At 40.5% G+C, this 19,185-nt stretch overlaps 1 protein-coding gene across 17 annotated transcripts in view; it reads right to left on the minus strand.

Annotated features, from left to right (window-relative positions):
* ARAP2 (ArfGAP with RhoGAP domain, ankyrin repeat and PH domain 2) overlaps nt 1-19,185 on the minus strand; it is a 209,370-nt gene that overhangs the window by 95,608 nt on the left and 94,577 nt on the right. For all 17 annotated transcript variants that reach the window (XM_070069629.2, XM_070069624.2, XM_089327077.1 and 14 more), the window contains 4 exons: nt 10,815-10,959; nt 8,981-9,083; nt 8,154-8,352; nt 7,914-7,977 (listed from right to left, as the gene is read on the minus strand). In XM_070069629.2, coding sequence (XP_069925730.1) covers nt 7,914-7,977; nt 8,154-8,352; nt 8,981-9,083; nt 10,815-10,959 — 511 coding nt within the window. The remainder of the gene's footprint in view (nt 1-7,913; nt 7,978-8,153; nt 8,353-8,980; nt 9,084-10,814; nt 10,960-19,185) is intronic.

Consider the following 19,185-nt stretch of genomic DNA (forward strand, 5'->3'; position numbering starts at 1 on the left):
TCCAGCTGAAAAGCCCATGAGAGTATTTCAGGCATGGAAAGCCAAGACACTCTGGGGAAAAAAAAAATGAAAGATCTCCACGAGTGAGATCCCAGTGGAAAGAACGGGTCATCAAAGAAGGAGGTACCTTTCTCTGAAGGGAGGAGAGAACTTCCACTTTGACCATGGTCTTGTCTAAATATTATCAGAGTCAGTGAACTCAGGGGGCTTCCATAGCCTTGGAAACTCATGACAAGAGCCTAGGGTGATTACTGATGCCATAAACAAGAGTGTCAATTTGTTAAGTCAACAACAGGAGTCACTGTGTACTTACTCCTCATGTAGGATCTTTGTCCTTAGTGGGCTGTACATTGAGATTTAATGCTATAACTAGTACTCAAATAGTATTTTTCACTTTATGTTTCTGTGTGGGAGCAAACTGTTGAAATCTTTACTTAATGTATGCTAAACTGATCTTCTGTATATAAAGAGAATCGAAAATGAATCTTGATGTGAATGGAAGGGGAAAGGGAGTGGGAAAGGGGAGGGTTGCGGGTGGGAGGGACGTTATGGGGGGCAAGCCATTGTAATCCATAAGCTGTACTTTGGAAATTTATATTCATTAAATAAAAGTTTAAAAAAAAAATGTAAAAAAAAAAAAAAAAAAAAAAAAAAGTACAGGAACAGTTTTCAAATTTGGAGACAAGGATGTTGTAGTCTTTTGGACATTCCAGTCCAAAGTGGAGATTTGACCTACTGTCCAGAAAATGACTTCTGACCTGCTAATCCAGAATATTTGTCAACAATAAATATTCAAACGTGACTTTCTTTTCTTTCTTTTCTTTTTTTTTTTTTTTTGACAGGCAGAGTGGACAGTGAGAGAGAGAGACAGAGAAAGGTCTAAAGGTTTTCCTTTTGCGGTTGGTTCACTCTCCAATGGCCGCCGCAGCCAGCGCGCTACGGCCGACGCACCACGCTGATCCGATGGCAGGAGCCAGGTGCTTCTCCTGGTCTCCCATGGGATGCAGGGCCCAAGCACTTGGGCCATCCTCCACTGCACTCCCTGGCCACAGCAGAGAGCTGGCCTGGAAGAGGGGCAACCGGGACAGAATCCGGTTCCCCGACCGGGACTAGAACCCGGTGTGCCAGTGCCGCAAGGCAGAGGATTAGCCTAGTGAGCCACGGTGCCGGCCGACTTTCTTTTTTCACACAAAGAAATCCAAATCAAGTACTAAAAGAAAAGCAGAGACTCTATGTCCCAATAACAGCATCAAATAGCATGCCAGAAACCCTGAACTGTAATCAAGAAAGTTTTATTTTCCAAAATAATAATTTTTAAAGTACACAAAATATACACATTAAAGTTCCATCTGGAACACCTTCTGTTTAGAGCTTTTCAGAGCGAAAGTACTCTGTGTGTAATATATTACTGCAATATTTTTCTTTCTAAAGACACTCATGCTATAGACATAATGAAACTAACATGCAAACTGAAATACACATTTAAATAGGGGCTTCATAGAGTAGATGATTAGTTACAGACTTTTCTAATTCAGGGAATTTGTTTTCCTCCTTCCTTTAAAGAAATGTTAATGTATTTTAGCACTTTAATTTTTAAAAAAGATTTACTATATCTATTTGAAAGACAGAGTTACAGAGAGAGGTAGAGACAGAGAGAGAGATCTTTGATCTGCTGGTTCACTCTGCAAATGGCTGCAATGCCAGAGCTGATCCTATCTGGAGCCAGGAGCCTCCTCCAAGGACTTTTAACACGCTGGCCCCTATTTTTGCACTTTAAGCAAGGGTAGATAGCGACAAGGAAAAAGACATGAAATCAATTCACTTGATTTATTCATGATTTGCAATGTTGTATCAAGCTCTTGCTAGGAAAAAAAGTAAGTCAGGGGCCAGCACTGTGGCACAGCAGGTTAAGCCATGACCTGCAATGGCGGCATCCCATATGGGCGCCACTTCAAGTCCCGGCTGCTCTACTTCTGGCTGAAACCTCTGTTAATGAGCCTAGAAAAGCAGCAGAAGATGGCTCAAGTGCATGGGCCCCTGCAACTCATGTGGGAGACCTAGAAGAAGCTCCTGGCTCCTGACATCAGTCTGGCGCAGCCCTGGCTGTTGTGGCCATTTGGGGAGTGAACCAGGAGATGAAAGAACTCCCTCTCTGTCTCACTCTCTCTCCTTCTGTAACTCTTTCAAATAAAATAAATCCTTTAAAAAAAGTTATAACTTACAGTCGGTTGATTTCTCTTTCAATTATACATACCATCATTATGAATAACTGAAAGTTATTTTATTTGGGAAAGTTATTTCCCAAGGCCATAATATTATTTGTCATTGACACATATACCACAATCTTCTTTAGCTTATACTCATTATTTCCCAGGGGGCAAAAGATCCAAAGAGAGACAAAAATTAAAAAAAAAAAAAAAACACCACAATGCAATGAAGTTCTTCTATTTTGCAGGTAAAACTAACTCATTATGCTTGAGCACTGGGTGAGAAGGGCATATTTTCCATTTAGGTAGATACAGCCATTCATTCTGTCACCCAGGCAAAAGCTCAGGAGTCATCCCTACCTCCTAGCTCACAAAGCCACTGAAAACCATCAAACTACTACATCCTTCAACATCCCTTTACCAGATCAAGGAAGCTACCAACACGCACCACCACTTAGTAATTCCTCTCTTCATATGCTTACAATTGAGGGATCTTTTCCCTTTCATGTTCTCTCTCTCCCACTGTCAGCTGCTCCTTTTAAAGTCTCTTTTGAAACAAAATTTAATCTTACATAAGTTCAAATCATCTTAAAACAAACTGCACAAGTATTCCCTTCCTGGGACAAACCCTTTACTTCAACAGTGCCATCAGCAGCCTCCACACATCTCCCACAAACTGTCCTCACCAGCTGTCTCCATTTACTCAGTCCTCAATCTTAATCTGGTCTGGTACATGCTGATCACTTCTTCTGTTCTCCAAGTAACCAGACTGACTCGATATCACTTATGTGTCCTCATCCAGGGCGCTCCCTTGGCTGTGCTCGATACTTGTAATTGTTCCACTGAAATACAGTCATTGCTGCCAAACATCATTTCGCTTAGTGTCAGACTGCATAAACAACAGTGTCCCCACAAGATTATAATGGCACTGAGAAACTCTCATCATGTAGTGACACGGCAGTCATTACAATGTCATAGTGAAATGCACTACTCCCATGTTTGTGGTGATGATGGCATAGACAAATCTAATGCATGACTCATTATACAAAAGCACAGCACAAATACGTACAGTTCATAATTCTTGATAATGACAATACATGACTAGGGGATTGATTTATGCATTTACTATACTATGGTTAAAAACTTTTAATTAATTCATTTAAGAGGCAGTAAGACAGAGAGGGGAAAGAGAAAGGGAGGGAGGGAGAAGAGGAGAGAGGAGACAGTGCACTCCCATCTGCTAATTCACTCCTCAAAAGTCCGCATCAGTTGGGGATGGGTCAAGGCTGAAGCTGGGAGCCTATAGTTCAATCTAGGCCCCACGTTAGTGGCAGGGACCTAACACTTGAGACATCACAGCTGTCTTAAAGACTCTGCACTGGCAGGAAGCTGGAGTCAAGAGCCAAAGCCAACTATCAAATCCAGGTACTCAGATGTGGGATGTGGGTATCTTAACCACAGGCTCAAAATCTCTCCTCTATATTATATTTTCTATTGTTATTTTGTTATATATTATTGTAATTGTATGCCATGTTATGCTGGCAACAACCTCATACCTGTCACATTTACTGTGTCTATTCACTACACCTCTTTTGGATTTGATCTCATTTTGTTTTGCATATCATGGCCATAGAGAGCAATATGCTATACCATTCATTAACACATACACATTATGTACACATATGTATACATACACTCATCATGCAGCCACACACATCCCTCATGCAGCCTATATGTGTAGTAGGCTACACAATATATTTTGTGTAAGTGCAAGGTTTATACAATTAAAATCACTGAAGGAAGCACTTCTCAGGACATAATCTGTCATTAAGCAATACTCCAGTATACGCTCTTCCTGGGCTTTGTGACATCAGTCTTGGTTTCTTGTCTCACTTTATGGGTAAATGTGCAGATCCCTCTCCCAAGGCAGCTACTATCCCCTGACAAGACAACCCCTACCACCCCAAAGGAATGTGTATTCATCAAGTCTCCAACACTTCCCCTCCGTATTCTATAAACTACACACTCTTCCTTTTACATACTGGAAATTCCAAATCTATTATCTCCATCCCATAAACCGTTTTCATAAGCATCTAATCCACAAGAGTAACTCTCTTTCAAGAGTTTCTCCTTAGATGTCTTACAAGCACTTGATATTCAACATGTCTAAAATCAAATTCATCGCCATGGGTTTGGCATCATGGTACACTGGATTAAGCACCTGGTGGTGACACTGGTATCCCATGGAAGAATACGAGTTCCAGTCTCAGCTGCTCCACTTCTGATCTAGCTTTCTGCCAGTGTTCCTGGAAAAGAAGCAGCAGATGGCCCAAGTGTTTGGGTCCCTGCCACTCATGCTGCAGACTTGGCTGGAGCTCCTGGCTCCCGACTTCAGCTTGGGCCAGCCACAGATACTACCAGCATTTGAGGTGTGAACCAGCAGATGGAAAACCTCTTCCTCTCTGTCTCTCCCTCTTGTTCTGTCACTCTGCCTTTTAAAAAATAAATAAATCTTCTCAAAACGTTTCCACATAATTTGTTAATCAGAGATAGGCTTTTAAAGATATTTACATTGTCATAAAAAAATGATGAAGAATCTATGACCATTACTTTGGAATTTCCTAAGTGTTCCACTTTTCTATGAACTCAGAGAGAGTACCTGTTTTAAAAATGGATTTCACCCTGTCATTTCTGCAAATTAGAAAGGACAAAATTGGCCAGCACCGTGGCTCAATAGGCTAATCCTCCTCCTGCGGCGCCAGCACACCAGGTTCAAGTCCCGGTTGGGGTGCCGGATTCTGTCCCGGTTGCCCCTCTTCCAGGCCAACTCTCTGCTGTGGCCCGGGAAGGCAGTGGAGGATGGCCCAAGTGGTTGGGCCCTGCACCCCATGGGAGACCAGGAGAAGCACCTGGCTCCTGCCTTCGGATCAGTGCGGTGCGCCGGCCACAGTGTGCCGGCCGTGGCGGCCATTGGAGGGTGAACCAACAGCAAAGGAAGACCTTTCTCTCTGTCTGTCTCTCTCACTGTCCACTCTGCCTGTCAAAAAAAAATTCAAAAAAAAAAAAAAAAAAAAAGAAAGGACAAAATAACAGAATCTGGCTTCCATACCTGCATTTATAAGGGAGTATACTGCACATAGTAAGCACTATATAAAAATTCACCAAACTGAAGAGGTTTAATCCATGTTTACTACATCATAATTTAAACCTACATACCACTGGCCAAATCCAGTAGGAAAAAACCTTAGCCATGTTAACTTGATAAAAATAATTCAAAATGATAAATATAATAAAGCAATTATCAAATTCATATTTGCTTGTTTAAGAACACAAGTTCTGTGAGTTCAGACACCAAATCCGTAAGATTGACCACTATTTCCTGCCTTGGAAGTAGCTCCCAGTAGGCAAAACAAACATAAATAGATGACAGTAAAACTGCACTTCTGGGCCAGTGCCATGGTTCACTTGGTTAATCCTCTCCCTGTGGCACCAGTATCCCATGTGGGTGCTGGGTTCTAGTCCCGGTTGCTCCTCTTCCAGTCCAGCTCTCTGCTGTGGCCCAGGAGTGCAGTGGAGGATGGCCCAAGTGCTTGGGCCCCTGCACCTGCATGGGAGACCAGGAGGAGGTACCTGGCTCCTGGCTTCAGATCAGTGCAGCGCCGGCCATGGGGGCCATTTGGGGTTTGAACCAATGGAAGGAGGACCTTTCTCTCTGTTTCTCTCTCTAACTCTATCTGTCAAAAAAAAAAAAAAATCTACATTTCTGCTTGTATTTTGATGCCATTATACTACCTACACATATAACTGGGTCTTTACTGCTGAATACATAATTAACAGTATTCTGACAGTAGAGTGAATTTATAATCTGGTACTAAAAATCGGAATCCAAGGTGTCATTAACCATCATAGTCTCAGGAATAAATAAGTGAAAAAGCAAAGTCCAAACTGGGCCTAGAATGTAAAAGACACACTCTGACATAAATGTCTAATCAGCAATGTGCTTGCTGTGTGGAGCTGCTGGTGTGCTCCTATGAAGATGAAGGGAAGACAGGTTCAGTTAACTGTTGAAAGTCATTAACCTTGTCACTAGCAAGAAAAATAACCAGAGAGAAGGCTGATTTAGCTAAATTTTTATGCTGGGTTTGCAAATTATTTTTGCATTATCACAGAGCTAAATATTCTGAATCAATGTCATTGTGGGATTTGTTTTAAGCACATAACAATAAATCAAGAAAAAATTATGCAAGAAACTCTAATTGTTCTGAGAAGCCTAGGCCATTCTTTCCCAGGTTTCCTTACTTGATCATCCTTATGTTGCAGACCTTTACATACTAGAAGCCTTGGGGCCAAATCCTCTAAAGTCTTTTCTACCTGTACTTTCTCTAGTAGGTGAACCCATCCATTCCTTGGCCAAACAACAACTAAATGGTAAATTTACATCTCCAATTGTAACTGCTTCACTTAATTTCAGGCTTAACTGCCTACTCATCAGCTCCACTTTGCTATAAAACAGACATCTCCTAGTTACAACTGCTGAAACCAGATTCTTGGTCTACCATCATGTATAGATCAGGCCCACAACGTTGGGGTCCCCCTTGGCTCTCATACTCATTTGCTCCATCAACATACCCTGTGCCACCTCTGCCTTCACAATATATCCTACCACTCATCAACACTAGGTTCTCACGGAAGCCATCTCTTGCCTTGCCTGTACAGCATCATCATAACTAGACACTCACTTTCACTCTTATTCCCCCAAAGCTTACTCATCTGGAGCCATAGAAGGCCTTCAAAACAAAACAAAGATCAGTCCACATCCTAGTTCTCAGAATGAGTAGTTTCCTATTGTATTCAGGACAAAATTAAAATCTTCTCCCATCATGACCTGTAGGGCTCTATGTGATCTGGTCTAGAGATTGTTAAAATCATTTCTTTCCATTCTCTGACTCATCCACATCTCCCAAGCCACAAACCTGCAGACCAGCACTTTTCAGGGTCTTTAACTCTGCTGGATCCTAGATCTAGAACACACTATCAAGACAAATGCATGCTTTGCTTCTTTACTTTTCAAGTCTTTCATCAAAAATAGCTTCTCCTAATGCCCTAGCTTTCAGAATACTATTCAGAATATCTCTCTTTCCCTTGCCTGTTTTTCTTCATGGTATTTAAAATTGATGGACACTATGTAACATGATTATCTTTTATCTACTTACTTTGTTTCCCCCACTACTCTATATACTTCCTCAGGGCAAGAATCTTGCCTATGTATTCACTGCTGTACCCTCAATACCTAATAATAATCCCTGATGAAGAGTAGATGATTAACAACAGTTACTGAAAAACTAAACACACTGAAGAAAGTGAAGTTTATAAAAGCCTCACATGCGTGCAAAATTCAGGATTTTATATCCACTATATATCACCACTGAAAATAGTTATAATCACCAAACTGCTTTACAAATACCTAAATGTGAATATTCCATAGAAATCTATAATAATCTGAGCACAATGAGTTACTCATTAAAAATATAAAAATACATAAACTTCATTGGTATTTACTTGCTATGAAGAAAGTTCATATATATTTTATATGCATGATTCAGGAAATTTCCAACAGCTTTTAACGTAATGATTTCTTCCCCAATAAAATAACCAAAACATCCCAACCCCCAGAATTGTTGAGATAAAAAGCAAAAAAGCACTTACCGGCCTTTCTCCACCAAAAGTAAGACATCCAATTTTTCCCCATTTTGAACCATTGTGCTGATTGCTAGAGAAGAAGAAAAAAGGTATGTATTTTTAAATGTTATGCTAAACACCTATACAGACACAACTGTTAATACTACTTAGTCCCATGTTCCAGAGTGAGCCATCATTTTATGTAAAAGCTACCATTATCCCATCAATAAAGAACTGTGTCCCTAAGATAAGAGAAAAGCATCTTACTTAACTCTTGCAGTCTTCTTAAGTGCATCCTGTCTTCCTGAACTTCCTGCATCTGAAGGCAAAAACGCAAATTGAATTTGTCCATAGCAAACCAGCCTTTTTTCCACTGATCCAGGGCATGGCAGTCTTTGTAGAAGAGCTGGCCAATCAAGTCGTAGTCAGTTTCTGTTAAGTTTTCAGCAACAAAGGGAACAAAATGCTGTTAAAACAAATACAGAGAAGTAATAAAGACAGTGAAAATAGGAAATCTCTTCCCTAACCACAGATCTGAGGAAAGGTGGCAAAATTATCTTGGTCACCCCAAATTCAGAACAATTATTTAAGCTTACTGGGTGTTTCCAAACTAAACAGTAAAAATGGATTTTCAAATGGCAGCATCTTGTGCCGTTTTTCTTGCTCTACATAAAGTTGAAACAGGAAGACATTCTCTTTGTTGATCTGTGGCCTTTTTAAAAATGTCAACCTACACTGTTTTTTCCGCTTATATATATTTTACTGATTCTGTCCATTTCTTCCCCTCTGTCCACACAATGAGTAAGAAATTTACATATAAAAACATACAGAAATTAATATTGAAAACAATCATCAAAAACATTGAAAGTTCAATGAATGATTTTTTCCAACATTGTTAATCTCTTCTCTGCTTAAGGCTCTAGAAAGGCAACTCTCATCTTCTTTTGACTATAAACTTGGAAAACCTAATGAAGAACATACATTTTTTTCTCCAGGTTCTTGAATAAAATTTTCATGGACCCCTAAAGCTCAACCACAGACGCAAAGTTAAGAATTTTTCCTGGGTTTGAAGTAATAATATAATATTTAAATACCTTGGCTATTGCCTCTGTCCACTTTCTTTGAGCTTGAGATGTTTCAGCTCCAAATAAAAACACACGCTCAGAAGGTAAGTAGATCTCAAAAACAAAGATGGGCCTGTAGCGTGTATGAATAAAAAGACACCATCAGCCATTGTGCTTGGCTCTTACAAAACAACATACAGATCAAGTTATGAATGAAATTCCTTTTTAAACAGGAAAATGCTGTGAAATCAACCTATTCATCCAGCTAGCATTATTTTATTGATGGTTTGTATGGCTATCAAATGAGTTAAATGGAACTTTCTAGATCAGACAAAATTAATATTCTTCTGATGACAATCTACTGCATGATGCTGCTGGTGCCCTGGACACTCTTCAGCTCACGGATATGACAAAGGACTCTGCCTGGCTTCCTCTTCCTTCTCTGACCACTCTGCCTAGATTACCTCTGACTAATGGCTCAAAGCAAATGCTGTCCAAAGAGTTATTAGCCCTCTTCTTGTGGTAGTTTACAAATCTTCCTTCTCTCATGCCACCCCAAAACATCATCACTTTATTACAGATAAAATTAGAGTAACAGCCAATGGCCTGACTTCTACCATGATTTCCTCATCCAGATCTCCAACTATTTCCTGGAACATGTGAGGCTTGTGTGCTACTATTATCTAAAAATCTCAAAAGACCCTCTCTGTCACTATCAGTAACATTTCATCAATAAAGTTATATTTTTAAATATGTTATAGGTTGACATGAATGAACAGTAATTCTTTTAAGTGGCAATTTATTTACCAATCTAGCAACTTTACACAGTGCTCTTCTTTAAACATTCCACAGTATGACACATAATTGACTATTCATTAGAATGCCACTACCAAGAGTTAAAATATAAACACATAGCTTTGCAAATCTCTTCCTTTTGTCATATAAACCTTTCATTAAAATGCTAAAATCCTATAAAACTGATTTTTTAGATATAATACTTAAACTTTTTCATTAAATGTATCACAAAACATGGTATGAAATTTCAGATCAAAGACCTTAGGTGATCTGTGTCCAAAAGCCCTCAAAAAAAAAAAAAAAAAAAAAAAGGTGCTGGGTTCTGGTCCTAGTTGCTCCTCTTCCAGTCCAGCTCTCTGCTGTGGCCCAGGAAGGCAGTGGAGGATGGTCCAAGTGCTTGGGCCCCTGCACCCACATGGGAGACCAGGAGGAAGCATTGGCTCCTGGCTTCAGATTGGCGCAGCGTGCCAGCTGTAGCAACCATTTGGGGGTTGAACCAATGGAAGGAAGACCTTTCTTTCTCTCTCTCTCTCACTGTCTAACTCTATCTGTCAAGTAAAAAAAAAAGTCCTCAAACTCAGTTGAACTACCCATGAGTCAAATATGTTATATATATATGTTTAATATGTCAAGTGCAATTTTTTTCAGACTATTAAAATACCAGCATATTTTTTAAGAAATGTAGCATTTCAATATACCAGCAAATTTGATATTTTACTTTAATGTGAACAAATTATCACTGAATATTTCCCTTTCTCTTCTATTTTAATCATGATACTCATTAAATGAACTCATAAATTTTGCCATTAGTCCACTATATAAAATAATGACTAAGTAATATAAAAGGATTATGAGGGTGAAGAAGGGAATGCTAAAATTTGTTTATGATTAGATGCAAACAAATGAACCTTTCATGCCTTGCAAAACACTTTCATTTTCATACTTTTTAGTAAATTCTCTAGAGAACTTTCAGAAGCAACTGAAGAACAGAAATGGAAACAAAACCCTTTTTACCTGGTGTGACAATTACCTAAAAATACCTTTCCTCTTGTGTAAATGGCAGACCTACCCAGTATTTAAATAGAAGTCCTCTTTGTGTATAGCCAGGCAGATAACTTCATTGATATTAATGGTGCCGTTAGGCGTGGTGGACTTATCATTTTCGTAGTAACTCAAGAAACCTCCTTCCAAAACACACCACTTCTTATTCGTCTCTAAAAATTTAGAACAAAACAAGTAATACTTGAGCTATAACATCAACCTGATTTTTACAAATGCATGGTTTTAAGTAATAACTAGATTCAAATAGATAAATGTATTAATTTCTCAGTTCATTGTAAAGAGCCTACTACTGTTTCATGGGATATAAAGGTGTCACATTTTCTGCTTTCAAAACATTTACAATCTAATAGCATGGAATGTACATGGCAAAAATGACTGTCACACTGAAGACCACTGAAGCAGGCAGATCCATAAAACACTTGCTGCAAAACAACTGTGAAACTGCAAAACGGATGTGTGTACAAAGCATGAGGAGGGAAAATGTCTGCAGAATGTTAGGAGGAAAAGGGGACTGCAGCTGACCACAGGCAGGCACACCAGAGAAGAAGGCGCTGTTCCCTGTAATTTCCTAAAAGCCTTGATTAGGGGACTGAAAACCATCTTGCACAGGGGTCAGCCAACTATGGCTTACAGGTTAAATCAGATCATCACCTGCTTTTGTAAACAAAGCTTTTCTGGAGTAAGTCACAGCTATTCATCAAGTGGCTGCTTTGCCTGGACCTGAGCTGAGATGAGGCAGAGCCCCTCTGGTCCACAGAACCTAAAATATTCAAAAATTGCTGATCCCTGATTTTTGTGGGTGTAGGTGAGCCACTGAAATGGTTCTAGCAGTGGAATAACATCAGATTTGAATTTCTCACACTCTGTTTACTGTGGCAAATGGATTTGAAAGGATGATGCCAGAGGCCTCTGTTGACAGAGGTTTAAGTGAGGGATTAAGAGGCCAAAGCAGGACACTGGCTATTATTAAGGACAGGAGAAGGGGGATACAACAAGACTGATGGGGTGTGGATAAAAACAACACAAGCATGCATATGTGTTTTAAGGAAATGAAACTGATGAGATACAGAAAATAAGGAGAACTCACTAATCATGGTATCACTGAAAAGCTTTGATTAAAAGATGGACAATAATACTCATTACTATTTAAAATAAAAAATAAAAGAGGTTGCAGTGAAATAGCAGTTTCCTTTCAGAAACACTGAAGGAGCATTTGGAAATCCAATTAAAAGTAAGTATGGGCCGGCGCCGCGGCTCACTAGGCTAATCCTCCACCTTGCGGCGCCGGCACACCGGGTGCTAGTCCCGGTTGGGGTGCCGGATTCTGTCCCGGTTGCCCCTCTTCCAGGCCAGCTCTCTGCTGTGGCCCAGGAGTGCAGTGGAGGATTGCCCAAGTGGTTGGGCCCTGTACCCTATGGGAGACCAGGAGAAGCACTCGGCTCCTGCCATCTGATCAGCACGGTGCGCCAGCCGCGGCGGCCATTGGAGGGTGAACCAACGGTAAAGGAAAACCTTTCAAAAAAAAGAAAAAAAAAAGTATGGAGGAGACAGGGAAAGCACTTGATAACTAGAAGGTGTTCAGTATGAGATAGTAGTTCAAAATATTCAGTAACCAAACATAAAATCTTAGGGAATTTAATATTATAAGGGGTGATGAATATATACAGGTCCTTAGGAACTATGGAGAAAATGAGAATACACATAAAACAGAATAGAAGTAAAATGCTTCTTTAAAAAAATATATTTATTTATTTGAAAGTCAGAGTTAGATAGAGAAGGAGAGATACAGAAAGACAGAAACAGAGAGAGAGAGAGAGAGAGAGAGAGAGAGAGAGAGAGAGAGAGAGATTGATTTTCCATCTGTTGGTTCACTCCCCAGATGGACACAACAGCCAGCACTGGGCCAGACAGAAGTGAAGAGTTTCTTCCAGGTCTCCCACGTGGGTGGCAGGGCCCCAAGTATTTGGGTCATCTTCTGCTGCTTTTCCCACACCTTTAGCAGGGATCTGGAGTGCAAGTTGGAGCAGCCTGGACTGGAGCTGGTACCCATATGGGATATTGATTTTGCAGGCTTGATTCATTCTGCCACACCACCCTCCCAGAGCATTTTTTAAAGGATTTATTACCAATATGAAATATGGCAAAGATATCCAATGCAACAAGTGCTGAGAAAAACACCTGTGGGTCTGCACAGGTATTAGGGAGTAAACTGCCTACTGAAAGTGTAGTGGAAGATGCCAGGTTGCAGCATACTGAAGACCACATGTAAAGTTAAAGGTAAAGCCAGTCAGGACGTATCACCAGCCCTTGTAATGCAGGAAAGCCTGTCATAAGCGAACATGAAGAAATGAGCCATCATAAGGCAAACAGCAAACAAAGGTGTATATGCATGTGAGTACTTATGTGTACACATACACACTAAAAATGAGGATAAAAAAATTTAGAGTTAATATTTGGGATAACTGGGTAAAAGACATGGGAATTCTTTGCAGCACTGCAAATTTTCTGTAAGTCTCAAATAAAGTCAAAATAGCTTTTAAAACATTATAAGAAAAATATATTAAAATGCTCCTTAAATTCTCCTTTATCATATCATTTGAACCTTAGGAGGGGGGAACTGGTAAAAAACTAGAAGAGAACAAGACAATATATTGGGCCTCAAAATACAGTCCCTTGGACAGATGGCCAACAGGAAGCAACCCTGAGACTGAGAAGTATATATTGTGAAACATGGGTCACCATATGAAAAGTCAAGTCATAACTCAGAGAAGCAAACAGCACAAAGAAATCCTTTATGTGTCCTGGGAAAGAGCTAACAGAGACCCAATCAATTCCCAGGGAAAGGTGATCCATTGTTTTTCTGGGCCCCTAAATGCTGAATCACAGCCTGTCCTCTGCATGGTTATATGAAAATCATGAAAGGAAATAATTTTTAAAAGAATAATCATTTCTGACTTCTAAAATGTAATGAAAACATCAGTATACTCATCAAAGGGGGTTATAACTTCAAAACAAGGCATTTAGATGACTAGAATAACCTGCACAAAAGAGTAAGTCGACCTCCACAATATTTAATACACAGAGGATAACTACTGGCAGATTAGGATTCCGCCTCCCGTCCTCACTAGTAGCTTTGCAGTCCAACGGAAGGGGAGATGTGCCTGGAATGATAACCATCAGGTAGTCCATTTAGGAGATCAGAAGTTTCAAGGACGGAAGCCACTCTCAGACTGGAGCCATCAGAAAGAAACTTCACAGAAAGAAACGGCTTTGAAACAGTCCTTTACGATTGAGGAGGCATGCTTCTAAAACAGCAAAGAATGTATTCAGAACTACAATCACTTCCCCATTCTGAGAAAGAACAGCGTGAGCAAAGTCACAGAAAGGGGAAACCAGAATCCCTATTTGGGCAGATAATGAGATTACACAAGAAGCTGGGAAACAGGAAACAAGATGGCAGGTTCATGGCAGAGGCCAGGCCTCGAGGGCCTCACATGACAGGTGTTCTAGAATCTGTGCCTCTGTCAGGAGACAAGTGGGAGCCATTCAAGGTCCTAACAAACAGTGCCAAATGAATGACGCATAAAATAAATGTGAATGCAGAATCTAATTATGTAAATTCTAATGGGAAACAAATGACAGATCTCTTTTTCAAGGTATACATAAACTCATTTTAAGTTAGAAATATGGGCTTGAGCAGATTTAGTCCCGTAGCATTATCATTTCTATAACCATTTATTAGCGTTAGTTTTGTAAGTGAAGTGGGCCAGAGGTCTGACAAGGTAGGCATGGATATTACCCTTGAGGATTTAGAGTAACAGAGCTGTGATGGGAAATCTTGACATTCCTATTGATTTGGGAAGCAATGAAATGCTTTAGCAAAATTATCTTGGATGATATTCGTTTGCTTAGGCCAATTTAGTTGTGAACTCTTGACTCTGACTCTCAGAAATGTCGATACCCTCTGTGAGACCCTCTGTGCAGCACAAGTCCTCCTGTTAATCAGCTACTGGATGATGTCTACGAGGGCAAAATTGGGGTCACACAATGGATACCTCTTAGGACTCTCATTTTTAATAGACAGGAGCTTGTGTGGAAGGTGTAAGTAAAGTGGGTGGGTTGGCCACAGGGGTTATTCATTTTTTTCTATTCAATTTTTTTGTAATTTTTATAAACGGATTTCATGTATTTCATAGATATAATTCTAAGAAGATAACCATACTTCCCTCCCTCAACCCACCTCCTTCATTTTTTTTAATTTTGCAAAAACATAATTTTGATTTACTGTATAATCACAGGTTAATACACCACTAAACATACTTTTCAACAAGCAAAAAGTAGAAAGACCACTGTTCTACAGGAGTCTAAACAAGACCTAAAAACAATAATCAAATCATTAATATATCTGTTCATTCTTATACATTTATTGTATTCTATATTAACTGCCACATATCAGAGAAAACATGATATTTGTCTTTTGGGGACTGGCTTATTTCATTAAGCATAATGGTTTCAGTGAAGGAAAACATTACTTTGGGGTTTACTCAAGCATGGGTAAAGAACTCCAAAGGTGACCTATATCAATATGACTATGCAATGATACAGATACCCCAAGGGAGTACCCTAGTTGTCAGCTACAGCCTATAGGCAACACACAAACTCAAAATCTAACTGGAATCCAGAAGCAGCTGTGTTTACATACAAGCACACTCACTAGCACTTCTCTTCTTTCCCCTTCTTCTCTCACACCTACACACCATACATAGTTCTCCACATTTTATATACATTTATCTGAATCCCATTATCAGGTTAGTCTATTATCATACCCCTTCCCTGTATCCTTTCCACAGGTACATAACAGTTCATTGACCTCCTCAAGGTCACACAAGTACTTGGCATCGGAGCTGGGGGTAGAACCCAGGCAGCTGGGGTCTGATGCTGTACTCTTTTTTTTTTTTTCTTTTATTTATTTATTTATTTTTTTGACAGGCAGAGTGGACAGTGAGAGAGAGGTCTTCCTTTGCCGTTGGTTCACCCTCCAATGGCCGCCGCGGCCGGCGCGCTGCGACCGGCGCACCGCGCTGATCCGATGGCAGGAGCCAGGAGCCAGGTGCTTTTCCTGGTCTCCCATGGGGTGCAGGGCCCAAGCACCTGGGCCATGCTTCACTGCACTCCCTGGCCACAGCAGAGGGCTGGCCTGGAAGAGGGGCAACCGGGACAGAATCCGGCATCCCGACCGGGACTAGAACCTGGTGTGCCGGCGCCGCTAGGCGGAGGATTAGCCTAGTGAGCCGCGGCGCCGGCCTGATGCTGTACTCTTAAGGACTACACATACTGCCTCTCTGTGAATAGTATATGCTGAGCCATCTATCTCTATGTAAAATAATGCATTAGGGCACAAAAGAAGTCACATCTTTCAATACAAATGTGGACAATAAAGCTAAGGCAGTTAATGTAAATATACCACCTTTCAAAACTATAGATTGCTTCCTGATAAAGAATTTCCTTAACTGATAGTATTCAATAGTCACTGAAGGGGCCAATGTGGAGGCCAGACAGTTTAAGCTGCCGACTGCGACAGCGGTGCCAATTCAAGTTCTGCTGTCCCACTTCTGATCCAGCTCTCTTCTATGGCCTGGGAAAGCAGCACAAGATGGCCCAAGTGCTTGGGCCCCTGCACCTACGTGGGAGACCCAGAAGTTTCTAGCTCCTGGCTTCGGCCTGACCCAGCCCTGGACATGACTATCATTTGAAGAGTGAACCAACAGACGGAAGATTTCTCTCTCTCTCTCTCTCTCTGTGTACTTCCAAATAAATTAAAAAAAAATCTTTTTAAAAAAATCTACTGAAAATAGGAATATACATTCAGAAAAGATTCTCAAGAATACAATCTAGGATATCCATAGAACAAAAGATCTACAAGATTCCTCAACATTAATCCATGACATTATATACAAACAGACCAGAGTTTCTGGTAAGCCACATCACCACTTTCTTTTTAAAAACCAAACACTGTGCAAACAAATCTAGGTAAGATTTCAAGGGAACAAAATAGGGTTGAGGGGAGTAAGGAAAACAAACCCAGGATGCTATTATTCAGCTCTGTTCTTAGGTTTAACAAGAGCTATCAATCTTTCTTTTCATGAACACCAAACTGAGAAGAAAAAAAAGAAAAAAGGAAGAAAGAAATACAGATCAGTCTTCATAACCAAAGGCTAGAAGAACCTGAGGTCCGGAAAAGCTGAACTGACAATTTGATGCCTCTGTAGCTCTCTGAAGGACCACATGCATTTTATTTCAAGACGTCTGTCTTCGTTTTTCATCATTAGGCTCTACGGCCATCCTGACAAGTACTGATGGAGTGGTCTCGTCCAGGTGCTAGCCTTTCAGAGGCAAAGGTGAAAACTACACGCTAATCTCTAAATATTTCCAAATAATTCATTTTTCCCACAAAGCTGATGCTCATCAGTAGTAACACCACTGGTAATCTTAACGGGGGCTGGAAAATAAACCCAGAAAGCAGAATGATTCTTGATGGTTCAACATTTTCTGTTTCATTGTAAAGTAGACTCTTTTTATACAAAATATGCTTTGTGCCAGCAACTGTATTTTTTTTTTTTTTAAGATTTACTCATTTATTTGAAAGTCAGTATTGGAGGGAGGATTTTCCATCCATGGCTTCACTCCCTAGATGGCCTCAATGGACAAGGATGGATCAGGCTGCAGCCAGCAGCCAGGAGTTCTTTCCAGGTATCCTGTGTGGGTGGCAGGGGCCCAATAATTTGGGCCATATTTTGCCGCTTTCCCAGGCCATTAGCAAGGAGCTGTAATGGAAGTGAAGCAGCTGGGCCACGAACTGGTGTCCATAAAAGAAACTGGCGTCATAGGCATTAGCTTAATTCACTACGCCACAAAACTGGCCCCAACTGTATCATTTTATACCCAGATCAAAACTGAAGTATTATTATATGACTTACATTTTCAGACTGGTTAGCAATATGCTTAAAGAGATGGTCACTCTGGGGCTGCTGCTGTAGCAGTTTAAGCTGCCATTGTGATGCTGGCATATCCACATGGGAAAGCCAGTAGCAGGCCCGGCTGTTCCACTCCCAACCCAGCTCCTTGCTCATGCACATGGGAAGGCAGCAGAAGATGGTCCAAGTACGTGGTCCCCTAACACTCAAGTGAGAGACCTAGATGGAGTTCCTGGCTCCTTGCTTCAACCTGGCTCAACCAGGATGGCCATTTGAGGAGTAAACCAGTGGATGGAAGATCTCTGTCTCTCTGTCTCTCCCTCTCTCTGTCACTCTGCTTTTCAGATAAACAGACAGACAGAAATGATCATTCAACAAATATTTATCACATTGTTACCATGCATTGACATTGTTATAGGCACCAGGTATTCAATAATCCCGAAAAAATGAAAAGAGCTGATGTTTCCCGATCTTTCAATCCAGAAGGAGGGAAAAGCAAATAAGTGAAGAAAGAATAGTCTTCGTGGGATGAACAAGTACATCCCCTGCAAGAGAAGTGATGGCAACAGAAGTACACTCTGTGGGAAGCCAGTGATGCCTCACTGACTAGGTAGCAATGAACTGATCCTCGATAGGTAAGAAACCGCCAGTAGGAAAAGAGCCTTGCAGAGCACACAGCCACTGTAAAGGCCAACAAAAGTCACGAAAGGACATGGAATGCTCCAGAAATGGAGGACACAAGTCCAGCATGGGTTATGTATGTGTAGAATGAAATAAGAGATGAAGGGTAGGGTGTGGATGGGAAATAAGCTACAATAACTTCTAGGCCACAATATGGAACAGGGTTACATTCTGGAATGGAAAGTCAATATGCTTGGGCAGTAGAATTACATGGCCTGCTTTAAATTTTTAAAGATCATTGGTTCTGGCTTGTAGAGAAAATTTTAGTGGAAAGCTAAGGGAGATACAAAAGGAGGGCCCTGTGGCATGAGCAGGAAGTGGTGCCGGGGGGCTGAGATGCTGTCAGGAGCCTCCCCTGTTGAGTTTGAAATGACAGAATTTGCTGATAAACTGGGTGGAAGGAATGAGGACAAAGAATACCTTGCCATGAAACTGTTTTCAAATTAAATTGTTTCAAACTGTTTTCAAATTAAATTGTTTTCAAATTAAATTGTTTCAAGACAAAATACTAATATTCACTTTCCCAAATGGGGAAACATTCCTAATTAAACACAAAGTAGATACTCTGTATCCTTGGGTTCCACATCCATGTATTCAACCACAAATCAAAAATATTAAGAAAAGCATTGTATCTGTACCGAACATGTGCAGATTTTTTTCTGTCATTATTCCCTAAAAAGTACAGTATAACTGTCATTTGCATAGCATTTATATCGTATTAAC

Source organism: Oryctolagus cuniculus, chromosome 2 (genome assembly GCF_051225735.1).
Source record: "Oryctolagus cuniculus isolate XC-2025 breed Fujian yellow rabbit chromosome 2, ASM5122573v1, whole genome shotgun sequence".
NCBI classification, from domain to species: domain Eukaryota; kingdom Metazoa; phylum Chordata; class Mammalia; order Lagomorpha; family Leporidae; genus Oryctolagus; species Oryctolagus cuniculus.